The sequence below is a fragment of the Rattus norvegicus genome, chromosome X, assembly GCF_021556685.1.
Source record: "Rattus norvegicus strain SHRSP/BbbUtx chromosome X, alternate assembly SHRSP_T2T, whole genome shotgun sequence".
NCBI lineage: Eukaryota > Metazoa > Chordata > Mammalia > Rodentia > Muridae > Rattus > Rattus norvegicus.
In genome coordinates, this window is record NC_141554.1 from 31,244,172 (window position 1) to 31,270,472 (window position 26,301).

The 26,301-nt window shown below is 38.7% G+C and overlaps 1 protein-coding gene across 4 annotated transcripts in view; it reads left to right on the top strand.

Moving 5' to 3' along the window:
* Positions 1-24,582, top strand: part of LOC120099331 (uncharacterized) — a 51,000-nt gene extending 26,418 nt beyond the window's left edge. For 2 of the 4 annotated variants that reach the window (XM_087600961.1, XM_087600959.1), the window contains 4 exons: positions 8,191-8,277; positions 16,894-17,000; positions 22,366-22,617; positions 24,213-24,582. Coding sequence is in view for 1 of the 4 variants with exons in the window: in XM_087600959.1 (XP_087457085.1) it covers positions 8,191-8,277; positions 16,894-16,916 (110 nt within the window). In the remaining 3 variants the exon portion in view is untranslated. Of the gene's footprint in view, positions 1-8,190; positions 8,278-13,389; positions 13,507-16,893; positions 17,001-22,365; positions 22,618-23,789; positions 24,036-24,212 lie in introns of those variants that run through there. The other 2 variants (XM_087600962.1, XR_015646516.1) reach the window with 2 other exon arrangements.
* The last annotated feature ends 1,719 nt before the right edge of the window (positions 24,583-26,301 follow it).

Here is a 26,301-nt window from a genome sequence, read left to right on the forward strand (position 1 = left end):
TTGTATCGCTTTGACCTCCTTTTGTCTGAATGCCCTGGCTAGGATTTTGAGTACTATATAGAATAAGTAGGGAGAGTGTGGGCAGCCTTGTCTAGTTCCTGATTTTAGGGGGATTGCTTCCAGTTTCTCTTCATTTAGTTTAATATTAGCTACTGGTTTGCTGTATGTCACTTTTACTATGTTTAGGTATGGGCCTTGAATTCCTGATCTTGCCAATACTTTATCATGAAGGGGTGCTGAATTTTGTCAAATGATTTCTCAGCATCTAATGAGATGATCATGTGGATTTTTTTCTTTGAGTTTGTTAACAAAGTGAATTATCTTGATGGATTTCCACATATTGAGCAATCCTGGATCCCTGAGATAAAGCTTATTGATCATGTTGGATGATCATATTGTTGTGTTATTGGATTTGGTTTGTGAGAATTTTATTGAGTAACTTTGTATTGATCTTTATAAGGGAAATTGGTCTGAAGTTCTATTTCTTTGTTGGGTCATTGTGTGCTTTAGATATAAGAGTAATTGTGATTTCATAGAAGGAATTTGGTAGTGCTATGTCTGTTTCTATCTTGTGGAATAGTTTGGACAGTATTGGTATTAGGTGTTCTATGAAGGTCTGATAGAATTCTTCACTAAACCCATCTGGTCCAGGGCTTTATTTGTTTGGGAGACTTTTAATAACTGCTTCTATTTCTTTGGGAATTATGTGATTGTTTAGAAGGTATATCTGATCCTAATTCAACTTTGGTACCTGATATCTGTCTAGAAAATTATCCATTTCATGCAGATTTTCCAGTCTTGTTGAGTATAGGCTTTTGTAGTAGGACCTGATGATTTTTTTAATTTCCTCTGATTTTGTTGTTATGTCTCCCTTTTCATTTCTGATTTTGTTAATTTGGATACTCTCTGTGCCCTCCAGTTAGTCTGGCTAAGGGTTTATCTACATGGCTGATTTTCTCCAAGAACCAGATCCTCATTTTGTTGATTCTTTGTATAGTTCTTTTTGTTTATACTCCGTTGATTTCAGCGCTGAGTTTGAATATTTCCTGGTGTCTACTCTTCTTGGGTATATTTGCTTTTTTTTTTTGTTCTAGAGTTTTTAGGTGTACTGTCATGCTGCTAGTATATGCTTTCTCCAGTTTCATTCAGTAGTATGAATTTTCCTCTTAGTACTGCTTTCATTTTGTCCCATAAGTTTGGGTATGTTGTGCCTTCGATTTCATTAAATTCTTAAAAGTCTTTAATTTATTTCTTTATTTCTTCCTTGACTGATTTATCATTGAGTATAGCGTTGTTCAACTTCTTGTGTATTTGGGTTTCATATCCTTTTTGTTGTTACTGAAGACCAGCCTTAATTTCTGAATCTGATACATGCATGGGATTATTTCAATCTTCTTGTATCTGTTGAGGTTTTTTTTTTATGACAATATATGGTAAATTTTGGAGAAGGTACCATGGGGTGCTGAGAAGAAGGTATATTTTTTGTTTTAGGATAAAATATTCTATAAATATTTGTTAAATCCATCATGTTCATAACTTCTGTTAGTTTCTGTATATATCTGTTTAGTTTCTGTTTCCATGATCTGTCCATTGCTGAGAATGGGGTGTTGAAGTCTCCCATGATTACTCTGTGAGGTATAATGTGTACTTTGAGCTTAGGTAAGGTTTCTTTTATGAATGTAGTTGCCCTTGCATTTGGAGCATAGATATTCAGGATCGAGAGTTTGTCTTGATGAATCTTTCCATTGATGAGGATGAAGAGTCCTTCCTTATCTTTTTTGATAACTTTTGGTTGAAAGTCTGTTTTATTCGATATTATAATGGCTATTCCAGCTTGTTTCTTGGGATCATTTGCTTGGAAAATTGTTTTCCAGCCTTTTACTCTGAGATAGTTTCTGTCTTTGTCACTGAGGTGTGTTTCCTGCATGCAGCCAAATGTTGGGTCCTCTTTCATATCCACTCTTTTAGTTTATGTCTTTATATTGGAAAATTGAGTCCATTGATGTTAAGAGGTATTAAGGAATTGTGATTGTTGTTTCCTGTTATTTTTGTTGTTACAGGTGGAATTATGTTTTTGTGGCTCTCTTCTTTGAGTTTGTTACTTTTTGGCTTTTTATAGGGTATAGTTTCCCTCCTTGTGTTTGATTTTTCCATCTGTTATCCTTTACAGGGCTGGATTTGTGGAAGATATTGTGTAAATTTGGTTTTGTCATGGAATATCTTGGTTTCTCCATCTATGTTAATTGAGAGTTTTTCTGGATATAGAAGCCAGGGCTGACATCTGTGTTCTCTTTGGGTCTCTGTGATATCTGCCCTGAATTTTCTGGCTTTCATAGTCTCTCATGAGAAGTCTGGTGTAATTCTGATAGGTCTGCCTTTCTATGTTACTTGACCGTGTTCCCTTACTGTTTTTAATATTTTTTCTTTGTTTTGTGCATTTGGCATCATTTTGTCTATTATGTGACAGGAGGGATTTCTTTTCTGGTTCAATCTATTTGCAGTTCTATTGGCTTCTTGTATGTTTATGTGCAATCTTTTCCTTCAGATTAGAGAAGTTTTCTTGTATAATTTTGTAGAATATATTTACTGGCCCTTTAGGTTGTGAATCTTCTCTCTCTTATATACCTATTATCCTTAGGTTTGATTTTCTCATTGTGTCCTGGCTTTCCTGGATGTTTGGGTTAGGAGATTTTGTGTTTTGCATTCTCTTTGACCATTTTCTCAATGTTTTCTATGTTATCTGCTGCATCTGAGATTCTTTCTTCTATGTCTTTTTTTTCTGAGGGTAGTGCTTGAGCCCATGACTCCTGATTTCTTTCCTAGTTTTTCTAACTTCTGTCACCCTATGTGATTTCTTTATTGTTTCTACTTCCAATTTTAAATCCTGGATGGTTTTGTTCAATTCCTTCACCTGTTTTTTTTTTTTTGTGCTTTCCTATATTTCTTTAAGGGATTTTTTGTTTCCCCTTTAAGGGATTCTACTTGTTTACCTTGTTGTCCTATATCACTTTAAGGGAGTTATTTTTGTCTTTCTTAAATTCCTCTAACTTCATCATGAGTTGTGATTTTTAAAAAAAATCGTGCTTTTCTGTTTTGTTGGGGTATCCAGGGTTTGCTTTGGTCAGGGAATTAGGTTCTGATGATTCTAAGTGGCCTTGGTTTCTGTTGCTTACGTTCTTGCCCTTGTCTCTCACCTTCTTCGTATCTCTGGTGTTAGCTAGTCTGGCTGTCTCTGACAGTGGTTACCCCTCTTCTAAGCCTGTGTGTCAGCACTACTGGAGGACCAGCTCTTTCTGCATGGGATCTGAGTACAGAGAGCTGTGGCACAAGATCAGCTCATGGTGCAGACAGAAACTTGAAAGATCCTATCCTAGACTGCTCCTCAGTTTCTGTGTCCTGAGAGCTCCAGGCAGGTTCCTTTTGGGCCAGGAATGTAAGCAGAATTGGTGGTCTCACCTGTGTTCTCAGGAGTGTCAGTACTTCTGAGAGTCCAGATCTTTCCCAGCAGGATCAGGGTACGGAGAGCTGTGGCACAGGGACAGCTTCAGGCACAGGCAGAAACCAGAAGGATACTGTCCTACACTGCTTCCTGATTATTGTGTCCTGAGGGCTTAGGGCAGGTCCCTCAGAGCAGAAATGCTGTTCTTATCTATGCACTTGGGTGTGTTAACACTCCTTGGAGACCAGCTTTCTCCCAACAGGATCTGGGTACATAGAGCTGTGGCATAGTATTAGCTCTGGGTGCACACAGATTCTGGAAGGATCGTGTCCCAGACTGCTCCTCAGTTCCTGTGTCCTGGGGGCTCCAGGTGGATTCTTATGGCTTGCAAACAAACAAGAGAGAGAGGAAGAAAGAGTACTTACATCTGCTTCAATGACCAAGTCTTAGTGAACCAAGGACCTTCTTCAAGGCTTTTACTTTTAATTTTTTACCATAGCCAGCAACATCCCTGAAAGGAGCAAGCTTTTAACCAATGAACCTTGGGCAGTGGGTTAGGGGTACATAAAATATTCGAATTAGAGAAAAAAGATTGTGTTTGTTTAGGACCCTTTATCTTGTCCTTCCCCTCAAATGTCTGTGAGGGAGACTAAGGTAGATTAAAGAAACTAAATAGAGCACAGCATACATCTATGCAGCTATCCCTGGATGCTTAGGAAGAGGCAGGAACACATTATGCAGCCATAGCTCCAAGGACAGAAGAGAGCTTGGAGTTAAAGTTCATGAAATCTGGACATAGTATCCTTAGAGCTCACAGGTTGCACAGACTGCTCTCTGACCTTTGCCCAGTGATGTTTGAATTTGTGTGGCTGAAAATTTCTTGAATGGCAGGGAAGACAGTGAGGGTTACCATAGAAGCAATTTAAAGGCTGAATGTCTTGTTTCTCAAAGGGATGATTTCCAGTGATTCAACTAGGTATTCAAGGAGGGATCCTCTCAAGAAAACAGTCAAACTAGATTTGTGTGTGGGAGGGGCATAAGGAACTTGTGAGAGGTGATAATCAAGAGTAAAGTAGAAGTAGGTGTATCCATGGAACCTTTCAGCAACTGAAGAAGAAGTTACAAGTTTCCACAAGAAGAAATGCTGTGGTCTCAATGTGCTTTCTCAAGATTACACACTGAAACTTGATCAACATTGTGATAGTATTGGGGCCTTTGTGATTCAGTTGAACTGTTTTCTTCTTACTTAGAAACCTAATCCAAGGGTTGGATATTTTTGAGGTCTTACAAAGGAGTTTTTAGAAGTGGCCTTTTTTCTTCTATCTATGCCCAAAGGTCATAAGTGTTCTTTCTCTCTGTAGAAAGCAACAATTCAAATACTTGATTGCAAATGGCTTGGAAGCCAACTAGGGCTTCCCTACATGTTGTGGTCCCTGCAAACATCAGGGTTGTCAGGGAAATAATTCATGTAAGATTAAGAATGAAACCCAGGTTGGCACCTCTTTAGCAGGAACCGAGTCAAAAGTTCTGTAGTCTGGCCAAGTGGTTTCTTTCTCTTACATATTTAAACACAGTAAAACTTGAAAAAGTCTCTGTGTGACAGTTATCACAGAAAGATTCAGGGATGACTACACAGGAAATTCTGTTGCAAAGTACATCTCTATAGAAAAGTGCCTGTGACTTTCACCTTAAATATGAGTTCCATTGACTGAGTTGCAGTGCTCAGTAATTTGGGCCTAGGGAGGAAGCATTTGTAATAAGCATAAAGATGGGTTCTAGTAGTTGAGATTCCAAAGTACATTGGACCTCTTTCATAATGATGGTTTTTATTCGCTAATAGGCAAAGCTCAGGGATAACCCTAAACAATGCTCAGGATTTGGGGAGATTCAGGAGAAGGCTGGCTCTACAGAATAACAAGAGATCACCAGGTTATTAAACCACATCAACTCCAGCCTTCCTGGTGAACAAGTATCAGTCATTTTCTTCCCTGGATTAAAAAATTTGCTTGCTTAACAATTCTGGTTTTTCTATTACTTTCACTAAACTTTGCTTCTTACATACCTTTGCACACCAAAAGTAGCTGGTACGTTGAGCTTCCTCTTCTTTCCCACTAAAACTACAAAATAAATGTCTGTTATTTATATAGAACCAATTCTTGGGTATTTTGTTACAGCAAGGTAATGAACTTAAGGCAGCAGTTCAATAGGAAACACTTCAAGCCATATTGTGAGAGAAAGAACTGGGCTTTGTGCATGTCTGACAGTACCAAGTTAAATGTGCTTTAGGATTAGATTGTTAGGTTTTTTTGCAGTCCTGATCTGCCACATTGCACTCACAAAGCAGCAATAAAAAAGCCCCATATCATTTCTCTGCAGCCCTTTACTTCTAGCCCAACTGTAGTTGAAGGTCAGCCTCGTTCCCAGGTGGAATGCCTCCTTCCTGTCATTTATTTTGAGTTATTATGTTGAGCTCCTGAGAGCAATGTCAAAAGAGCCTCAAGCATGAGATTGCCTGTGGGAGTGGGACAGAAGCAGGCAGGGTTAGGGATTGATGGCACTAAGGTTATACTTAAGGTAATATTACTTTACTTTTCATATGTTTTATCCTGTTTACTGTTTTATTTTTTCATCATTTAAGATTTGTTGATTAGAAAAGGCAAGTTGTTATAAAGAGAGTTGCTCTATATCATGTTCTTTTTAATGGTGTCTGGGAACTTCCCAGATAAGGCACAAGATTCTGTGATCTCACTGGAAATGATCTTCAATATTCTTTGCTTATGAAAACCAAATGGGGTTCTTTCTGATAGCTTGGGGCAGTTCCAGTAACCTCAGTGAAGCCCTCCATGACCCTTCACCTCCCAGTGCTTAAATTGAACCTTGCTTCTACGGTATGCAATATGCATGGTCATTTCCATGGCTGTTTTTGCAAGAGTCTTGAAACATACAGCAGCAGTCCCTATTGCATGACTGACTTTCAGTCTCCTGTCATTGTGCTGGGTGTTAGGAAACACACAATAATCCTTTGCAAACAAATCCTTGACTACTGCTCTTTGTGATTCTTTCTCATCTCATAATGATATATTTTATTTTAATCATTATTTTACCACCTCTAACCCTGACATTTAAGTTCTGATTTCTCTTGATCTGAGAGGGATTTGAAGTTCATTTTAATCAGATTTTTGTACTTCAGTGAAGGACGACTCAGATATCCCATATGACTTACGCCAGACAGTTCTTGTTTTCTGTGAACACAAGCAGGGGACTTTAGTTCATGTTAGATTGGAATGAATGCCAATTATTTTTTTTGCTTGCTAAATTACATAACAATGACTAGGAGAACTAAAATTAAAAAAACATATGATCAAAAAAGAAAATGAACTTTAATAATTACAGCTCCTTGTGCTAAGGTGTTTTTATACAGTGTCAGTGCTGAAGGCAGATAATCAGTGATTTTTATTTTGAGAAAAATACTTAGCCCAGACTGGCCAAGAGTTCCCTGTGTAGTTCTGTATAGCCCAGAATTTGGAACAATCTACTGCCCCAGACTCTTGAATGCTGGTATCACATGCTTTATGCCTGAACTACTATGCCCAGCTAAATACTCAGTTTCAGTTCCTTGTCTACCTTTCAAAAGCATCTAGGCAACATGTACAAAGGGGGCCTATCTGGGAATCCCAATTACAACTAGTGAAAAAGAACAAGGACTTAGCAATAGAAATAGATTCATGTTCCAAAAGCTTTATTCTTATGGCTTATCATCAACCTTCACATGAGAGAGATGCCTAAGAGTTTCCATCTCTGCCTGAGGAACTAGGGCAGTTTACTATTATTACAGGAGGATCCAAGGGAACTACTTTAAGGGGCCCTGAGTTCCAATCTCACCCTGAAGGTCTTCTACCAGTTAACTATTGCTGGAGGAGATGTTGATGAGGCCCCACCCTTCTCTGAGGGTCTGGGTCAGTTAATTCTTGTTAGAGGAGAGGCCTCTGAGCCCCTCATAAGGAACCCATGAATCCTACCTCTCCCTGAAGCAATACCCCTCTAGAAGGGTCTAGGACAGTTAAGTGGTGTTTAAGGGGATCTTTGAAGTCCTGCTTGCCCAGTAAGGAACACTTGAAGCTTATACTTCCCTGAATGCTATTAGCAGTTAACTGTTGTTGGAGGAGAGGCTCATGAGGACTAACCCTCCCTGAGGGTCTAGGACTGTTAACTGTTGTCAGAATGGAGGTCTGGGACAGTTAACTGTTGTCAGAATGGAGGTCTAAGACAGTTAACTGTTGTCAGAATTGTGGTCATTAAGTCCCCCTTACCCCCACAAACACGGAACTCATGAAGCCTATTCTTTCCTGAAGTGTTCCTGGCAGTTACCTGTTGTTGGAGAGGTCCATGAAGCCCAACCCTTTTCTGAGGCTCTAGAACAGTTAATTATTGTTAGAAGGAGGAGTGTATCAACACCTCCATGAGTGGCTCATTAATTTCCACCCTCCATCATGGTTGTTGTTTTTTTTTTTTCAGTAGTCAAAGTTGTCCTTGCTCTAGTAAATAACTTCCTACCCATGCTGAAGCAAGAACAAACTCAGTAGGTAACACATATAAAGATGAAAGTAGGAATGGAACTTGGAGAGAATAGTTCTAGTGAGAAAGGATGGAGAATGAAGGGGCATGGCTAAAATGTTTAAATGTTAAACAAAACATGACTTCATACTTAGAAAATTCACTCAATTTTTATGTACTCTTCTTGTTGCATGAAGACATACCTGTACATGAAAAGAAGGGAAACAGGCTATCTGCAGATCACCTGGCAGTCAACTATATGTTCAAAGGAAACCTCAAGAAAGGTAAAACCTCTGTTCTTTCTGGGTGGGAACATAATGAATCATCATGTCCTAGTGATAAATAGAATAATCAATTCATAAATTCTGAATACTAGGCTTTCACTTGTTGGGACTAATGATCCATTATTTTACTTTCCAATTACTGACACATACAGCTGCCAAAATGCAATGTGTTGGCATTGTCTGGTTCTCTGATTCCATATAATAAATGCACTTGACTCCTGATTATGCCTCAGAAAAGAAAGACATATTTATACCTTCCGCCAACAGCTATGGAGGTTGAGGTCTTCTTTTTCAAGAGAAATAATTTTTAGTGCAAATTTGTGCATATGTCAGGAGTGTGAAACAGATTGTCTGACCTTCTTGAAAAAGCAAAGGTCACTAGAGCCTGCCTGTGTCACAGTTGGGCTGGGCTCAGTCTATTAAAACTAGAAAGGGGGGGGTTGAGGATTTAGCATAGTGGTAGAGTGCTTGCCTAGCAAGCACAAGGCCCTGGGTTCGGTCCTCAGCTCTGAAAAAAAAAAAAACTAGAAAGGCCTTTTTTTTCCATTCAGTGTGTAGATTGTGAATTATATCCCAGATTACGATTTGTTTGAGATCTCTGCTAAGAGCTGAATATATTTAATTATGTTAAACCTTCTAATTTCTCATCCAAGAAATTTATTCTGGCTTTAGATTACATGAAAAACTTCCATACGAACAAATTTCCTTTTTTGAGCATATTTGTCATGATAAATGGCAATGCACTATATACTCACCTTAAGATTTTAGCAAAGATAGTTACATATCAATTTGTGTGCTAATGTAACTTCCAGACTCATTCATTCATACTGTTTTAGTTTTGGTCAATATTTTAAACTTATGAATATCATGCGATTCTTTCTACTTCTTCTTCCTATGTGTCACAGGCCTGTACAGTGATTGGAAGTCCCTGTTCCGGGTTTCATCCCCAGACTAGAAAACACTGGTAACCTAGTATGACCACTGGTGTGTTAGCTATATTTCCTAGACTAATTCAGACCTGGAATGTTTTGTCTAGAAGTCTAGGCAGGAGTTAAAATGGTAAACTGAGGTAGCAGAAAAGTGACAGGATCCTTGAGTTCTAATACTTCTTCATTGTTTTGTTTTGGTTTTTTTTTTTTTTTTTGTATTTTTTTTTCGGAGCTGGGGACCAAACACAGGGTCTTGTGCTTGCTAGGCAAGAGCTCTACCACTGAGCCAAATCCCCAACCCCACTACTTCTTCATTGTTATTATTCTCTTTGTAACCTTGAAAAATCACTTTAAAATAATCTGGCCTTCATCTTTTTGCTGTATAGAAGGAATATAACTACATGTTGTCTGAAGAGCTACAATTCTATGGTTCTGATGTCTAGAATTTGGCTTATTTGTCCTGTACCAAATTAGAAGATTTACTTGTCTGGAATTTAAAAGGGTAACTCTGAGCTCCTGGTACGTTAATATATTTTCGTCACGATTCTCAAATACCAGCCACCTCCTTTTAGTTCTTTCCCCAACTCTTCCTAGGACAACTCCTTTCTCCTTTTCTCCTGGTCTCAAATTCATTTCATTTGAATTTTTAATAAACTACTGAGTCCAATTTGTGTTGCTCATATACTCATGGTTTTGGGACCATCCACTGCAGCATGGTCACATAATGAGGGACCATACCCTTTTACTCCTCCACAGTAGCTATCACATCTCATTAGATCCTCAACTTTGTGTGGAGTTCCCTGAGTCTTTTCTTGGCCCATGCTGGAAGATTGATTAGCTTGATCTCCTGCAGGTTCTGTGAAAGCAATAAGAGCTGTTCTGAGTTCATGATTATATCAGTCCTTTCCTGTCCAGAAGACAGTTTTGTTCTGGTCTTTCCTGGCCTCTAGATTTTACGATCTTTCTACCTCTTCTTCTGTAATGTTCCTTGAGCCTCAAGGGAGTATGATTTAGGTGTCCCATTTATGACTGAGGACTCCACAGACTTTTTTTTATTAATTTTTTAATTAACTTAAGTATTTCTTATTTACATTTCGAGTGTTATTCCCTTTCTCGGTTTCCGGGCCAACATCCGGGTTTCTGGGCCCTCCCCCTCCCCTTCTTTATGGGTGTTCCTCTCCCCATCCTCCCCCCATTGCCACCCTCCCCCAACAATCACGTTCACTGGGTGTTCAGTCTTAGCAGGACCAAGGGCTTCCCCTTCCACTGGTGATCTTACTAGGATATTCATTGCTACCTATGAGGTCAGAGTCCAGGGTCAGTCCATGTATAGTCTTTAGGTAGTGGCTTAGTCCCTGGAAGTCTGGTTGCTTGTCATTGTTGTTCATATGGACTCCAAAGACTTTTATTCATTGCATTTTGACCAGTTTTGAGTTTTTGTGTTAACAGATCTCCAGTGCACTATGATTATCTGATGAGGATTTAGAACTGCACTAAGCTATGTGTGTTAAGGATAAGTATGAACAGTTTTTTTTTAGTTCACTTTCTTTTTATTGGATAGTTTATGTATTTACATTTCAAATGTTATTCTCTTTCCTGGTTTCCCCTCCAGAAGCCCCCCATTCCCACCTCCCCTCCCCTTGCTTTTATAAGGATCATCCCCCTCCTAATTCAACACACTGGCATTCTCCTACACTGGGGAAACCAGCCTTCACAGGACCAAGCTTCTTCTATTGATGGCAGACAATGCCATCCTCTGCTACATTTGTAGCTGGAGCCATAGGTACCCCCATGTGTACTCTTTGTTGTTTAGTCCCTGGGAGCTCTGAGGGTTCTGGTTGGTTGATGTTGTTGTTCTTCCTATGGAGTTGCAAACCCATTCAGCTCCTTCAGTCCTTTCTCTAACTCCTTCACTGGGGTCACTGTGCTTAATCTAATGTTTAGCTGCAAGCATCTTAATCTGTATCAGTAAGGCTCTGTCAAAGCCTCTGAGGAGACATTCATATCAGGGTCCTGTCAGCAAATCCTGCTTGGCAGCAGCAATAATGACTGGTTTTGGTGGCTGCATATGGGATGGATCCCCAGGTGGGGCAGTCTCTGGATGGTCTTCCCCCTCAGTCTCTGCTCTACTCTTTGTTCCTGTATTTCCTCCCATGAGTATTTTGTTCTCCATTCTAAGAAGGACTAAAGCATCCACATTTTGTTGTTCCTTCTTCTTGAGCTTCATATGGTCTATGAATTGTATCTTGGGTTTTCTGAGCTTTTGGACTAATATCCACTTATCAGTTAGTGCATACCATCTGTGTTCTTTTGTGACTGGGTTACCTCACTCAGGATGATATTTTCTCTTTTTTCATTTATTAGATATGTTTTAATTTACATTTTAAATATTATGCCATTTCATGGTTTCCTTGCCAGAAACCTATTATACCATTCTCCCTCCCCCTGCTTCTATGAGACCGCTTCTTCACCCACTTACCCACTCACAGACTCACCCACTAACCCATTCCCTCCCACCTCCATGCCCTGACACTCACCTACACTGGGGCATCGAGCTTTCACAGGGCCAAGGGCCATCCTCCCATTGATGCCTGACAAGGCCATCCTCTGCTACATATGCAGATGGAGCCATTGGTCCATCCCTGTGTTCTCTTTGGATAGTAATTTAGTTGCTGGGATCTCAGGGGGTCTGAACGGTTGATATTGTTTTTCTTCTTATGGGGTTGCAAACCTCTTCAGCTCCTTCAGTCCTTTCTTTAACTCCTCCATTTGGTACCCAATTCTCAGTTCAATGGTTGGGTGCAAGCATCCATCTCTGTACTTATCATGCTCTGTCAGAGCCTCTCAGCAGACAGCTATATTCAGGCTTCTGTCAGCATGCACTTCTTGGCATCAGCATTATTGTCTGAGTTTGGTGTCTGGACCCTCCAGGTGAGGCAGTCTTTGGATGGCCTTTCCTTCAGTTTCTGCTCTACTTTTGGTCTCCATATTTCTTCCTTTGAGTACTATTTTCCCTCTTCTTAGAAGGTCTAAAGCATTTATATTTTGGTCATTTTTTCTTCTTGAACTTCATGTGGTTTATGATTTGTACCTTGGGTAATCCGAACTTTTGTTCTAATACCTGCTTATCAGTGAGTGAGGATGATATTTTCTAGTTCCATACATTTGCCTAAGAATTTCATGAAGTTGTTGTTTTTAATAGCTGAGTAGTACTCCATTGTGTAAATGTTTTACATTTTCTGCTTCCATTCCACTGTTCAGTGACATCTGGGTTCTTTCCAGCTTCTGACTATTATAAATAAGGCTACTATGAAAATAGTGGAGCGTGTGTCCTTCTTATATGTTGAAGCATCTTTTGGGTGTTTGCCCAGGAGTGGTATAGCTGGGTCCTCAGGTAGTACTACGTCCAGTTTTCTGATGAACTGCCAGACTGATTTCCAGAGTGGTTGTACCAGCTTTCAATCCCACCAACAATGGAGGAATGATCCCCTTTTTCCAAATCTTTGCCAACATCTGCTGTCATCTGAGTTTTTTGCTGATGTGAGGTGGAATCTCAGGGTCGTTTTGATTTTCATTTCCCTGCAGAGTGGGAAAAGATCTTTACCAATCCTACATCTGACAGAGGGCTAATATCTAATACATACAAAGAACTCAAGAAGTCAATCTCCACAAAACCAAATAATCCTATTAAATATGGGGTATGGAGATAAACAAAGAATTCTCAAATGAGGAATATTGAATGGTTTCAACCTAAAGAAATGTTCAACATCCTTAGTCAGCAATTCTTCTTAAACTTAAAATTTTTGTTATACACCTATGCCACATTTGTTTTTATTTTCTAGAAATTTTTCATTCAAATAACTCATTTTTAAAAATATAACGTTGTCCATAGAAGTATCGTACCATTTCATTAAAGAGATATATGACTGGGGTATATTTTCTATTGATGTGATAAAACACTAAGGCCAAGAAACATATAGATGAGTTTATTTTGATTTATGGTTTCAGAGGGTTAGAGCCTATGGTAGTGAAGAAGTATGGCAGCAAAAGACTGGCATGGTAGCTTTTGCCACAAAAATACCTTAGGGTCTTAAGCTATCAAAGTCTGTTCCTAATAACATATTTTCTCTAGCAACATTGAACCTCTTTTTTGTTTCTTTTCATTTTGTTTGTTTCATGACAGGGTTTCTCCAAGTTGCTCTGACTATCCTGGAACTTACTTTGTAGGCCAGACTGGCCTGAAACTCACAGAGGTCTACCCAAGTGCTGAGATTGAAGGCATATGACCCCACCCAGCAAGGTTGCATCTCTTAAATTTTCCCAAACAGCATCCCTAACTGGGGTCATGTGTTCAAATGCTTGAGACTGTGTGGGCGATTTCTCATTGAAATGACTATATTCCACTTCCTGGTCTCCATGGTTTTGCCACCATATCATATTGCAAATGCTTTTAGTCTATCATCAAAAGTTCCATTGTCTTCCACAGTTATATCACTGTTTCAAAATCCAAAGTCTTTTAGAATCTGGAGAGATTACTGATTGGTTAAGAGAACTTGTTCTTGTAAAAGACATAGGTTCAGTTCTCAGTATCCACAGGTAGGTTCACAACCATAACACCAGCTTCAGTAATCTAATGCTCTCTTCTAGCCTCCAAAGGCATTTGATAGACATATATACATTCAGGTGAAATATTCATACATATTAAGTAAAAATAAATAATTTTTTAAATGTTCAAAGTAGCCTCTGAAACTTATAGCAATCTTTTACCTGTAGCCTGCTATAAAACCAAAAAGCCAATTAGATGCCTCCAACATATATTAGCACAGAACAGCCATTGCCATTGAAAAAAAGTAGAGTCATAACATAGTGAAGAAATACTGGATCAACACAAGACTCAAACCCATGAGGGACAGCTATAACCCATGTAGCTCCATAAGTGATGTCTGGGACTTTAATTCCAAAGGGCTTAGATAGCTCTGCTCCTCTGTCAGTGTTGCCTGAAACAAGTACCTTTCTCTTAGACTAGTTCTAATCCCAGTATTCTCCTGGATATCTCCTTTGCAGATGATTCATATCTCTGGCATCTCTAACATTTTGGTGTCTTCATTGTAACCCAGACTTCATAGATTTATTTATAATATAATAATTTTATATATTTGTAATTTATTTATTTTTAATTTATAATATAATAATAATAATAATAATAATAATAATAATAACACTGGAGGAAGATTTTGTGAGCACATTGTTCTTTCATCTTCCATGCCTCTAGATCCGGAACTAAAAGGATAGCACTACTGATAGCACTACTTTTGCACATCTGTAATAAAACTCCATGAGCAAGGCAACTTATACAAGGAAGAGTTTATTTGGGCTTATGACTCCAGAGTTACAGCCCATAATGACTGAGGAGAGCATGCAAGCCAGAGCAACAGCTGAGAGCTCACATCTTGAAGAGCAAGCAGAAAGCAGGGAGAACCTTGCTAATGCCATAAGGTTTTTCTAATCACTAAGCCCACTCACCAGTAATAAAATTCCTCTAGCAAAGCCATGTCCTAAATCTACTCCATCACTGCCATTAGCTGGAGACCATGACTGCAAATGCCAAAATTATGTGGGACACCTCATTCAAATCACTACATTCTAGTTCCCCTCAAAGACTCTTTGGTCATATTCTAATGGATTTAGTTGTACTTTAAAAAGTTCCCATGGCCTGTCAGTCTCAATACTGTTTAAAAGTCTAAAGTCTCTCCTGAGACTCAAGGCTATCGCTTAATTATAAAAACAAATCACACAACTTATTACATATAATGGCCTAGCATATGCATTGCCATTCTAAAGAAGACAAATGAAGGCATGGTGGGAAAATATTGGACCAAAGCAGACTGAATACAAATATAACCATCACCAAATTCTGTAGTCCCATGTCTGGTGTCTAGAAAATTAATTCTAAATTCTTAAATGCCTTTGCACTTTCAGTTTGCTTCTTGTAATATAATTTTTCTTGCAGACTGTATTCAACTTATATACTGAGCTGTATCTCAGATCTCTAGCAGCACCAATATCTTGCAATCTCAACTGCAAGCCAAGTTTCACTTTCACAGTTTTATGAAATAGACTTTCAGGACTTCCATGTTGGCACTCTCCTGCCAAATATTGCCAGACCTGTTTGTCTGTTTGAAACCCTAGAGGAAGACTTTATGACCTCTTAACTCTCATATCCTTCATGACTCTAGCATCAGAATCACACAGATAACAATGCCAAGTTTTTCTTCCAATTTGAGATGGATTTTGGCCTTTCCCCAGTCATATTCGCAGCAGCTTGTTAGTTGTTCATTTTACGGACATAAAGTTCTTTACGTCTTTTCATCAACAATTGAAGGATTAGCTGGGTGGGCTCTTGCCCTGAGATTACTCTTTCTAATATTCCAGTGCAGATCCAGCCTCACCTTATACTTTCTTGTCACGTTGAGCACAAGCTTTGTCTGCAAAATTAGGTTTCCTGGTACTATTTTTCTTTCCAAATTGTATATTTCATTTTTATTTTTGTCCCACTTCCTCTTTGTTTTGTAGATGACCATGTGATAGAATCAATAATATGCCATCTTCAAATCTCTTCTAACAAAAGAATAGTAAATTACTTTAAAATTTTTAAAATTTAGCTTTAGACAAGTTATTAGGGCATGGTCAAAAGGCAACTACATTTTGGCTGGCTATCACAGACTCTAAACCAGCTGTTATTGTTTCCCTCTGGAATCCCTTGAGCTGAGCCTACACAATCTGTATTGCTCTTTGCACTGTGTTCCAGGCTCTTACTAAGATAGCCTATTAAGTCATGTTTATAGCATTTGATCAGTTTTGCAGGCTAAAGTCCCAGAGTCTTTCACATTACTCCAAAGAAATAGGAAATTCAGGCTCCTCACTTCAATAACTCACTCCTGGTGCCAACACTTATATTAGTTACTTTCCTATTGCTCTGGTAAAACAGCATAGCCAATAAAATTTATAGAAAAGTTTATTTGGTTTTATGATTCCAGAAGGTCAGAGTTGATGACAGCAGAGTGAAGGCACAGAGGCCCAAGCAGGAGTGGATAGCTCTTATCTTGAAGCATAAAGCAGGAATCAGAGCAAGCATACTGGGAATGTGGTGAAGTTTCTGAAACTTCAAAGTTTGTTCATTGTTACATACTTCCTCTGGCAAGGCCACATCTACTAATCCTAACCAAAAGATGCCTGTCCTCAATTAGGAACTAAGTATTCAAGAGGTCAAGACTAGGGGTTGGGGTGGTGGGTAACTATTCCAATAGATGGCCAGCTTGGAATGGCACCTTGGCCAAGGGATCTTAAATAACATTTGCAGCAGGATAGATTTGCTGTTGCTTTAAAGAAGCAGAAAAATTTTTATGTTCTCTTTTACAAAACAGAAGCTTATTTGGGTAAGTTCTTGGCTGAGGACACTGTTCCTGTTATCCCAATACAGAAAAAATTCTCTCCTTAATGGTTCTATTTCCTCTAACAGTTAGAGCCTTTCTTTCAGCACAAGTTGCCATTGTAACTTGAAATTTGCTAGTGTTTGTTTTCTTATTAAACTACATATTTTGCATTTTTACCACATTCAGTTTCATTGTACTATTTTTCTCTAAAACTTTGTATTTATTTCTGCATTATTTGCTCTTTTTCCCTGTAGTTCTACATAAGAGTCACTACTAATAACCACAGGCCAGGCAATATTATGGTGCCATCAACTATGTTCTGCCAAAGGAAATAGTCCAGTATTTTAAAATTTAGTCTCAGGTAAGTTGCTCTTAGGACACAAGAAGAAAACAATTTCTTTCTTTCTTTTTTAAAGTTTGGTTTATTATATTTTGATTCTTTATTGGATTTTTTAATTTACATTTCAAATGTTATTCCCTTTCCCAGTTTCCCATCCAATAAATACCCTATCCAATCCCCCCTCTCCATGCTAATATGAGTGTGTGACCCCACCCACTCAACCCTTCCCGACTCCCTACCCCAACATTCCCCTACACTGGGGCATTGGCCGGACCAAAGGCTTCTGTTCCCATTGATGCCCAACAAGGCCATCCTCTTCTACATATGCAGGTGGAGCCATGAGTGTGTCCATGTGCATTCTTTGGGTAGTGGTTTAGTTCCTGTGAGTTCTAGTTGGTTGGTATTGTTGTGATTATAGGGTTGCAACCCCCTTCAGCTCCTTCAATCCTTTCTCTAACTCCTTCACTGGGGACCCCAACCTAAGTTCAAAGGTTGGCTGCTAGCATTTGCCTCTGTATTTTCATGCTTTGGCAGAGCCACTCAGGAGACACCTATATCAGGCTTTTGTCAGGATGCACTTCTTGGCATCAGCAGTATTTAATAGGTTTGGTGGCTGTATGTATATGGGTTGGATCCTCAGGTTGGGCAGGCTCTGAATGGCCATTCCTTCAGTCTCTGCTCCAAACTCTGTCTCCATATCCCCTCCTATGAATATTTTTGTTTTCCCTTTTAAGAAGGACTGAAGCATTCATGTTTTGTTTGTTCTTCTTGACCTTCATATGTGGATTGTATTTTTTGGGTAATGTAAGCTTTTGGGCTAATATCCACTTATTATTGAGAGCAAACCATGTTTATTTATTTATTTATTTATTTATTTATTTATTTATTTATTTATTTATTTATTTATTTATTTAGTGATTGGGTTAACTCACTCAGGATGACATTTTCTAGTTCTGTCCATTTGCCTATGAATTTCATGAAGTCATTGTTTTGATAGCTGAGTAGTACTCCATTGTGTAGATATACCATATTTTCTGTATCCATTACTCTGTTCAGGGCATCTAAGTCCTTTTCAGCTTCTGGCTATTACAAATCATGCTGCTATGAACATAATGGAGTTGGAATTTTGATGAAGATGGCAATTACTCTGCAGATTGCTTTTGGCAAAATGGCCATTTTTATTATATTAATCCTGCCAGTCCATGAGCCTGGGAGGTCTTCCATCTTTTGAGTTCTTCTTCAGTTTCTTTCTCCAGAGACTTGAAGTTCTTGTCATATAGATCTTTCACTTGGTTTCACACCAAGGTATTTTATGTTATTTGTGACTATTGTGAAGGGTGTCACTTCTTTAATTTCTTTCTTAGCCTGTTTATCCTTTGAATAGAGGAAGGCTACTGATTTGTTTGAGTTAATTTTATATCCAGCCAATTTGCTGAAGTTGTCTATAAGGTTTAGGAGTTCGTTGGTGGAATTTTTGGGATAACTTATGTATACTATATCATCTGCAAATAGTGGTGTTTTTATTTCTTCCTTTCAAATATGTATCTCTTTGACCACTTTAGTTGTCTAGTTGCTCTGCTAGGACTTTGAGTACTACATTGAATAGGTTGAGAGAAAATATGCAGCATTGTCTAGTCCTTAAATTTAGTGGGATTGCTTCAAATTTTTCTCCATTAAATTTGATGTTGGCTACTGGTTTGCTGTATGTTGCTTTTACTATGTTTAGGTATGGGCTTTGAATTCCTGATCTTTCCAATACTTTTAACAGGAAGGGATTTTGACTTTTGTCAAATGCTTTCTCAGCATCTAATAAGACAATCATGTGTTTTTTCTTTGAGTTTGTTTATATAGTGGATTAAATTGATGTATTTCCTCATATTGAACCAGCCCTGTATCCCTGGAATGAAGCCTACTTGAACATGATGGATGATCATTTTGATGTGTTCTTGGATTCATTTTGAGAGAATTTTATTGATTATTTTTGCTTAGATGTTCATAAGGAAAATTGGCCTGAAGTTCTTTTTCTTTGTTGGGTTTTTGTGTGGTTTAGGTACAAGTTTAATTGTGGTTTCATAGAATGAATTAAATAATGTTCCTTCTGTTTCTATTTTGTGCAATAGTTTGAATAGTTCTTCTTTGAAGGTCTGATAGAGTTCTACACTAAACCCATCTGGTCCTGGGCTTTCTTTGGTTGGGAGACTTTTAATAACTGGTTCTATTTTATTAGGGGTTATAAGAGTGATTGAATGCTTCATCTGACCCCGATTTAGCTTTGGTACCTGGTATCTGTCTAGAAAATTGTTTATTTCTTCCAGATTTTCCAGTTTTGTTGAGTATAGTCTTTTGTAGTAGGATCTGATAAGTTTTTGTAATTCCTCAGATCATGGGTCTTGAACTATAGGCACATGTCAAAAGAATCTCCCAGAAATACCATCCTTCAAAATTTTGAAAGAAATATAATGCTAGATGTTGTGTTATATGGCTTTAGTCTTATTACTTAGGAAGCAGATGCAGACATAGAACTTTGAGATCCAAGTCATTCTATATTTTTGTAGAGCGTTCCAGTATAAGCAGAGTGTGGTGATATTTTAGTCACTGATTTATTGCTGTGAAGAAACACCATGACCAAGGCAACTCTTATAAAACAAATATCTAATTGGAGGCTTGCTTATAATTTTAGAGGTTTAGTACATTATCATCATGGCAGGGAGCATGGCAGCTTGCAGGCAGGCTCTGAAGCTGAGCACTACATCCTGATTTGTAGGCCAAGAGAAATACTCTCAGCTTGGCATGAGCTTTTGAAACTTCAAATCTCACCAGCATTGACACACTTACTCCCACAAGGCCACACCACCTAATCCTTTTAATCTTTCAAATAATAGCACTCCATTATGACTAAGTATTTAAATATATGAGCCTATGAGGGTCATTCTTATTCAAACCACCATAATCTATTTCATAACCCCCATAGGTTCTTAGCTACAATATAATGCAAAATGCATTTAGTCCAACTTCAAAAATCCCCACAGTTTTTCACAGTCTCAAGACTGCTTAAAATTTCAGTCTTTTCTGAGACTCATGCAATCTCTTACTTTAACCCCCTGTAAAATAAAAATGAAAAAGCAGATCACATGCTTCTAATATGCAATGGTACAGAATTTGTATCACTATTACAACATGGAGTAAAGGAAGCATAGTGAAGAACTACTGGCCTAAAGCAAGAAAACAAAACAAACAAACAAAGAGCAAAAACCAAACCAAACCAAACCAAAACTTGGCACAGCTAACTCCAAATTCAGCATCCTTATTTCCGATATCAAAGTGGTCATCAGATCTTCAACTTCTTTCAGTGTTGTTGACTGCAGCATACTTCATTTCCTTAGGATGGTTTCATACCTGGTCTACAGTTACCCTTGATTGGTATCCCATGGCTACGGCAGTTCCAATCCTGGAGTCTCTAAGGAAATCCAGGTTTTACATTCACTGTTTCACACAATAGCTTCTCTGGCCCTCCATGCAGGAATGCCCCTTGATAAATGCCTGGCCTCAGTGACTTCACTTAGGGAGATTCTATCTTCCCTTACTTGTGTTTTTTTACTTGAAGCCAGAAATACTTAGCAAAAGGGTCTGGAATTTACCTCCTCATTCAAACACACTTCCATCAGCTTTCTGGTTTTGATGGGTTTCCTTCACTTTCCTTTAATTCATGTTCACAAGTTGGGTGCTTAGGTGAATGGGGACTTGTCCTGAGTATGAGATGAGATCTTGCTACTTTTATTCCATTTAGTTATCAGACTGATCTTTAAACCTTTTATCTTTATGAACAGGACTTGCCTCTACATTACATTTCCTGGTGCTCCTTTTCCCCCTCAAACTCTGTATTTTGTATTGTTATTTGTTCAGCTTGCAACATTTCATTATATATTTGCATGAGATTGACCACTAATAACAAGGAAACAGTCGGTAATAGGCAGCCTTGAATTCTTCTCAGCCAATACCACTAATCTAAAACTTTTCCATTTAGCTTTCAAGGTAATTTTAGGACAAGTACAGAAAACAGCCATGTTTTTTGCTAAAATAAAACAAGAAGAGTTTCTAGGCCACTTACTAATATTCATCTCCTCTCAAATTTCTTGAGCTGTGCCCTCAACACTGTTCCATGCTTCTACAAGGAGGATCCAATAAATCCTACTTAAAGCAGCCAAAGTATTTTCTATTCCAACTTGACAAAGTCTTTCATATTCTTCCAACAATTGTAACATGTCATTACCTCATAAGAGTTGCCTTGTTAATGACGTCTTTTCACAGCAATAGACCACTGAATAAGATGGGTGATTTGAATGAGGATCCTCCCTCCACCCCCACTCCTACCCCGTAGCATCATGTACATGAATTTTTTTTCAGTTGGTAGACTGTTAGGAAGTATTACGAGGTGTGACTGTGGAGGAAATGATCACTTTTCTATAAAGATACCAGGTATCAGGATCAGATAAACCATCTAAACCGTCCCATAACCCCTAAAGAAATAGAAGCAGTCCCTGACATTGTGGACTCTAAATTTGTAGGTCAGTAAACCTTAAATAAACTCCTTTTTTATAAGTTGAATTGGCCATGGAGTTCACAGCAGCAGCAGCAGCAGCAGCAGCAACAAACAAACTAAAACATTAGTTTCACTGACTCTTATTTTATTCTGACACATGAAACTAGAAAGACAAGTCTTTTTTTTATTAATACATAAGTTGCTTTATTTTCTTAAAGATCATAGTCTCCCTGGTCACATTAGATAAAATATGCACAAGCTTCCTCAAATACATTGACCATTTGTTTCTTTTACCCTGTGTGAAACCACTTAAGCTATTTTCCTTTACTTTTTTCATGTTCTATAATTTCTAATTAATAATATATTTTGTTGAATTTTATAACAAATTTGTATTTACCTATTAAAACACTTGTGTAACAATATTTAAACTGTTTTCAGTTATCAGTCTACGATTAATCTCATGTTGGCTTGTAATAATTCTGTATGTATCCAATAACCCTCTAAGACTACGGAGTGCAAGAATAAGTCACTACTAAGAATCCTTTTTTGTTTTTGCCTTTTTTTGAGACAAGGTTTCTCTTGTAGACCTGGCTATCCTGGAACCTGCTTTGTAGAGAAGGGTCCCCTGGAACTTGCATAGTTCTATTTGCTTCTGCTTCCTTTGTGCTGAGATTAAAGATGTGCTCCACCATTGCCCTGGCTGCACTATTTACCTTCTTTGATAAGAGAATGCACAAACCAAATGGGCCACCTTGATTGTAGTAGAAGAGATTCCTTCTGGGTCTTGAGAAACCCAGGGAGGGGTTAGTGGAGAGAAGATTCATATGGCTTTATTTTGCTTTGTAGAAACATCAGCTCAGCTCCCAGTTCAGCAGAGCTGGCATCAAAGAATGAAGGGAGAACGTGAACCTAAAAATTAATTTTGTCTCCAATCCATGATGCCTTCTTGAAGCAGAAGGATGCAGAAATTCAGCTCATGAAAAGTCTCTGTTTGAATAGCTCAACCAAGAAGACTAGATTAAGGCATAACCAGGAAGAAGGTGTTCATCATAACTGGTACTTGCTAGCACTCTAATATCAGCTGTATCCTTAATAATGGTAAGAAATCTGTGTTATAGAAAGAACACAATGTATAGAATAGAACTGTTACAGAAACCTGAAATGAGATAATTATTAATAATCTGAGATCAAGACAGTCTCTACCTGGCCATATGTGTATATTTAGAAATTCAAATGGGACATAAATAAAATGAATGGAAATCGATATTTGTGGCATGGGATATAGAACAAATATAGGTCTCCCTTAACTGAACAGGAAAGTAGAATGCTAAAGGTGGTGTCTGTTTCCATGAAGTATCTTGCACTATTAGAGCAGAAAACTAGAAAGAGCAGAGCACAGCCTATCACAGTAGGTTGTGATACCGTTGAGTACATATTATACAAAAACAAAAATATAAGGATATAATTCAAGTTATAATATCCAAGGCTACCCGATAGGAAGACAAACAGTGTTAGTCAACAGAAAAATAGAATAAAATGTGAAGAACAGAATCTCATAAAATAAAAAAGTAGGGTGACAGATTCAATAATGCAAGCAAATTAACATGTAACCTTCAACAGTGGGCAGTTCACTCCTCTTCCTGTGACTAAGTGACAGTGCTAGTAGAAAAAAACATTTATTTTAAACTACAAATTTAAAAAATAAGGCAGTCTAAGAGGCCAAATTGTTATAGGTGATAACGATATGGAATACATATGTTTTTTTGCTCTTGTTGTGAGTCAGGACACATGTTTTCTTTTTTGATTTTTTTTTTTGCTGTTACTGTGTGTAGGTGATCCTCATATCAAGTACTCATAATAGGATCCTATTACTTTGAGTAGTCTTTAGGTATAATATATAAAATACAATCAGAAGAGTAAGGGAAAGTCAGTGTGAGCAAAAAGCACAGATTGGAGATTAAATGAAGGAATGTGAAGTAGCAAACTTGTACAGAAGCTTGGCACAGTCTAACTTAGTATAAGAAGAAGGGTTAAGAAATTTATCTTGCAGAGGTTTTAAGTAAAGCCTCCTATTCTCAACCAGTCTTTGCAGTTCTAGTATATTGAGCCCCTTGCCAGTGTATGAAGGTGACACTTTTTGATGAATAAGGCATATGTGAGATTCTCAGGCAGCCTTCTCTGGATGACCTTCAACCTCAAAGTGGTCAGAGGTAGGGCATTATGAGGTGTTAGCCACTCCTTAGCTGTCATTGGCTAGGGCACACTTTTTTGATCAATCATGGCTCAGGGATGTGGCCCCTATTGTTCAGTGGGTAGATAAGCAGGGTGCACAGAGCTCTGGGGTAAGTCCCTGGAATACCACCAGTGTGGCAGGGGTGGCTAAGAAAGCCACCCAGCCTAGAGCTGAAGCAGCCGCAGGTTCGGCAAACAGATCAAAGCTGAAAAAGAAGGTCAAACGTAGGTCTAAACTTCGGAAGAGAAACCCTTCCCCTCACTTTTGTAGCAGAAATATCAAGGTGAGATGTCCCGAGCTAGGCTCATTCCCTCTCTAATGCAGTCATTCCTTCCCCTACGATTTTCTCACATCTGCTGTAAACTTCTCATCTACCTCTACCCCTTCTCATGAGTCCCCAGCCACATTCTACCTTTTTCCCAAACCAGTGCCCTGTGACTTTACTATGTAATTCTTTCAGGTAACAAGAAATGGGGAGCCATCTCTTCATCCATCAAGGAGGACAAAGCTCCAGAGACCCATCCGTACTACAGTTCAGGAAGAGCTGAGCCCAAGTCAACAAAGCCGACCTACTAGGGCATATGCCATTCAAATGCGAATGGATAAAAAAACGCAATCCCTCAGCCCGGGCGGCAGCGAAGGCAGTTCCACCATGCCCCAACATTGCCACTGTTCCTACTCCTAGACGCCGAGTGAACTAGATCCTAGACACTGATCTAACATCAGTGACTGGGTCTGGGAGCTGAGACACAGTCAGGGTGTCAAGTCCATGTCTCACCACATACTCATTTGTATGATGGTGACAATAAAATCAATCAGATGTGAAAATATATATGTCACTCTCAGTCTTCAATGGTATAGAATGAGAGGGATTGAGGGAGGGAAGACTGGGAAGATGATGAGAAGGAACACCAGTTTCTAGAAGGTTGGGAGCAGGATGAACCCCCTGATAGGCAGACAATGAATGGTCCAAATTGAGTTAGCAAAAATGTCCTCCTAAAACATTATTTCACAGGGCAACAGGGAAAACCCAAGGTATTCCTAAATGTCACTGGCTAGGGCTGCTTCATGGTTTCAGGCTATTACATCGATATCAACTGACATGTGAGTGGCAGTTCCAGCCCTAAATTAAGCAGCACCTCAACTTTAGGACCCTTTCTTTCTTGTGGTGTTTTTTTCCCATTCTCATTATTGTCTCATGTACTAAGACCCTCAGAAGGGCCAACGATTTCAAACCATCAAAATGCACTGTATATGAATGGGTAGTAATCTTGACTGGAGCCTGGAAATGCACCACGAATTTAGCCTACCTCTTTGGATTTGGGGGAGAAGTAGGACAGTGAGGAGTGGTTTGTCAACCAGTACTGCTTCTAAAGCAGGTAGAAACATCTACACTTTTTTTTTTTTTTTTTTTTTTTTTTGCAATCCCATAGGACGAACAACAACATCAACCAAAGAGATCCCACCAGAGCTTCCAGGCACTAAACGACCAACCAAAGGGTACATATGGAAGGACCGATGACTCTAGCTGCATATGTAGCAGAGTTCAGCATCGTCCAGCATCAATAGGAAGAAAAGCCCTTGGCCCTGAGAAAGCTGTTTCCCCAGTGTAGGGGATTGTGAGAGTGTTGAAGTTGAAGTGGGTAGGTGGGAGTGGTAGCATCCTCATAGAAGCAGGGGGAGGGGGACAGGGTATAGGATGGGGGCAAAGGGGATAACATTTCAAATATAAATACATAAAATATTCAAGAAAAAATAAAACAAAACAAACAAGCAGGCAAACAAAAACAACTGTGCCTTTTCAGACCTGGGACTTGAAGAGAAAGTTTAAAAGAGAAAATGGATGAAAGATATCTCTATACTATTCCTTAGCTTGTCCATAAAGAATTCCCCATGCTTCTCAGAAACCTCTTGATATTTATTCAAGTTACATATAAAACTAGCTGTTTTTTAATCATTTCTTTTTGCTTTAGGTATAGGATTGTACTCTATTGGTGTAAAACCTATTCATCATTCACCCACTTATTTCTCTACTCTTTCTTTTGATTAACATGTTCATAAATTTGTAGAATCTTTAGCCATTCTGTTTTTCCCATCATCTGCCCTTTGGATGAAATCCTCCTAACATGTCTCCTTTCTTCTTCTGGGCTTTCTACTTTTGTGAGAGTCACTGAGTTTAAGGAAGGACTTCTTGGCAACTTATGGTTGGGGGTGGGGAGCAAGATCCATTTTTTAGCTACCCCACTAAAGAAAAGCATATCCTCTTTCCCTGAAACCATTAACTGACAGTATTTCCTCAGTGGGGGGGGGGAGTTTGAGAAAACAGTTAACTGACAGTATTTCCTCAGAGAGGGGCTTAGACTCATTGGTCTCTCCTCAATATCAGTTAACTGCCAATAGCCTGCCCCCAACTCCAGAGGAAAGGGGTGGGGCTACATTGGCCTCTTACACCCATGAAGAAATGTTGAAGGTTCAATTTTCTGAAGTCCTGTGCTAATATCTACATCAGTAGTGTGATCATCAGTGAGTGGGCTATACCATGTCAGAAA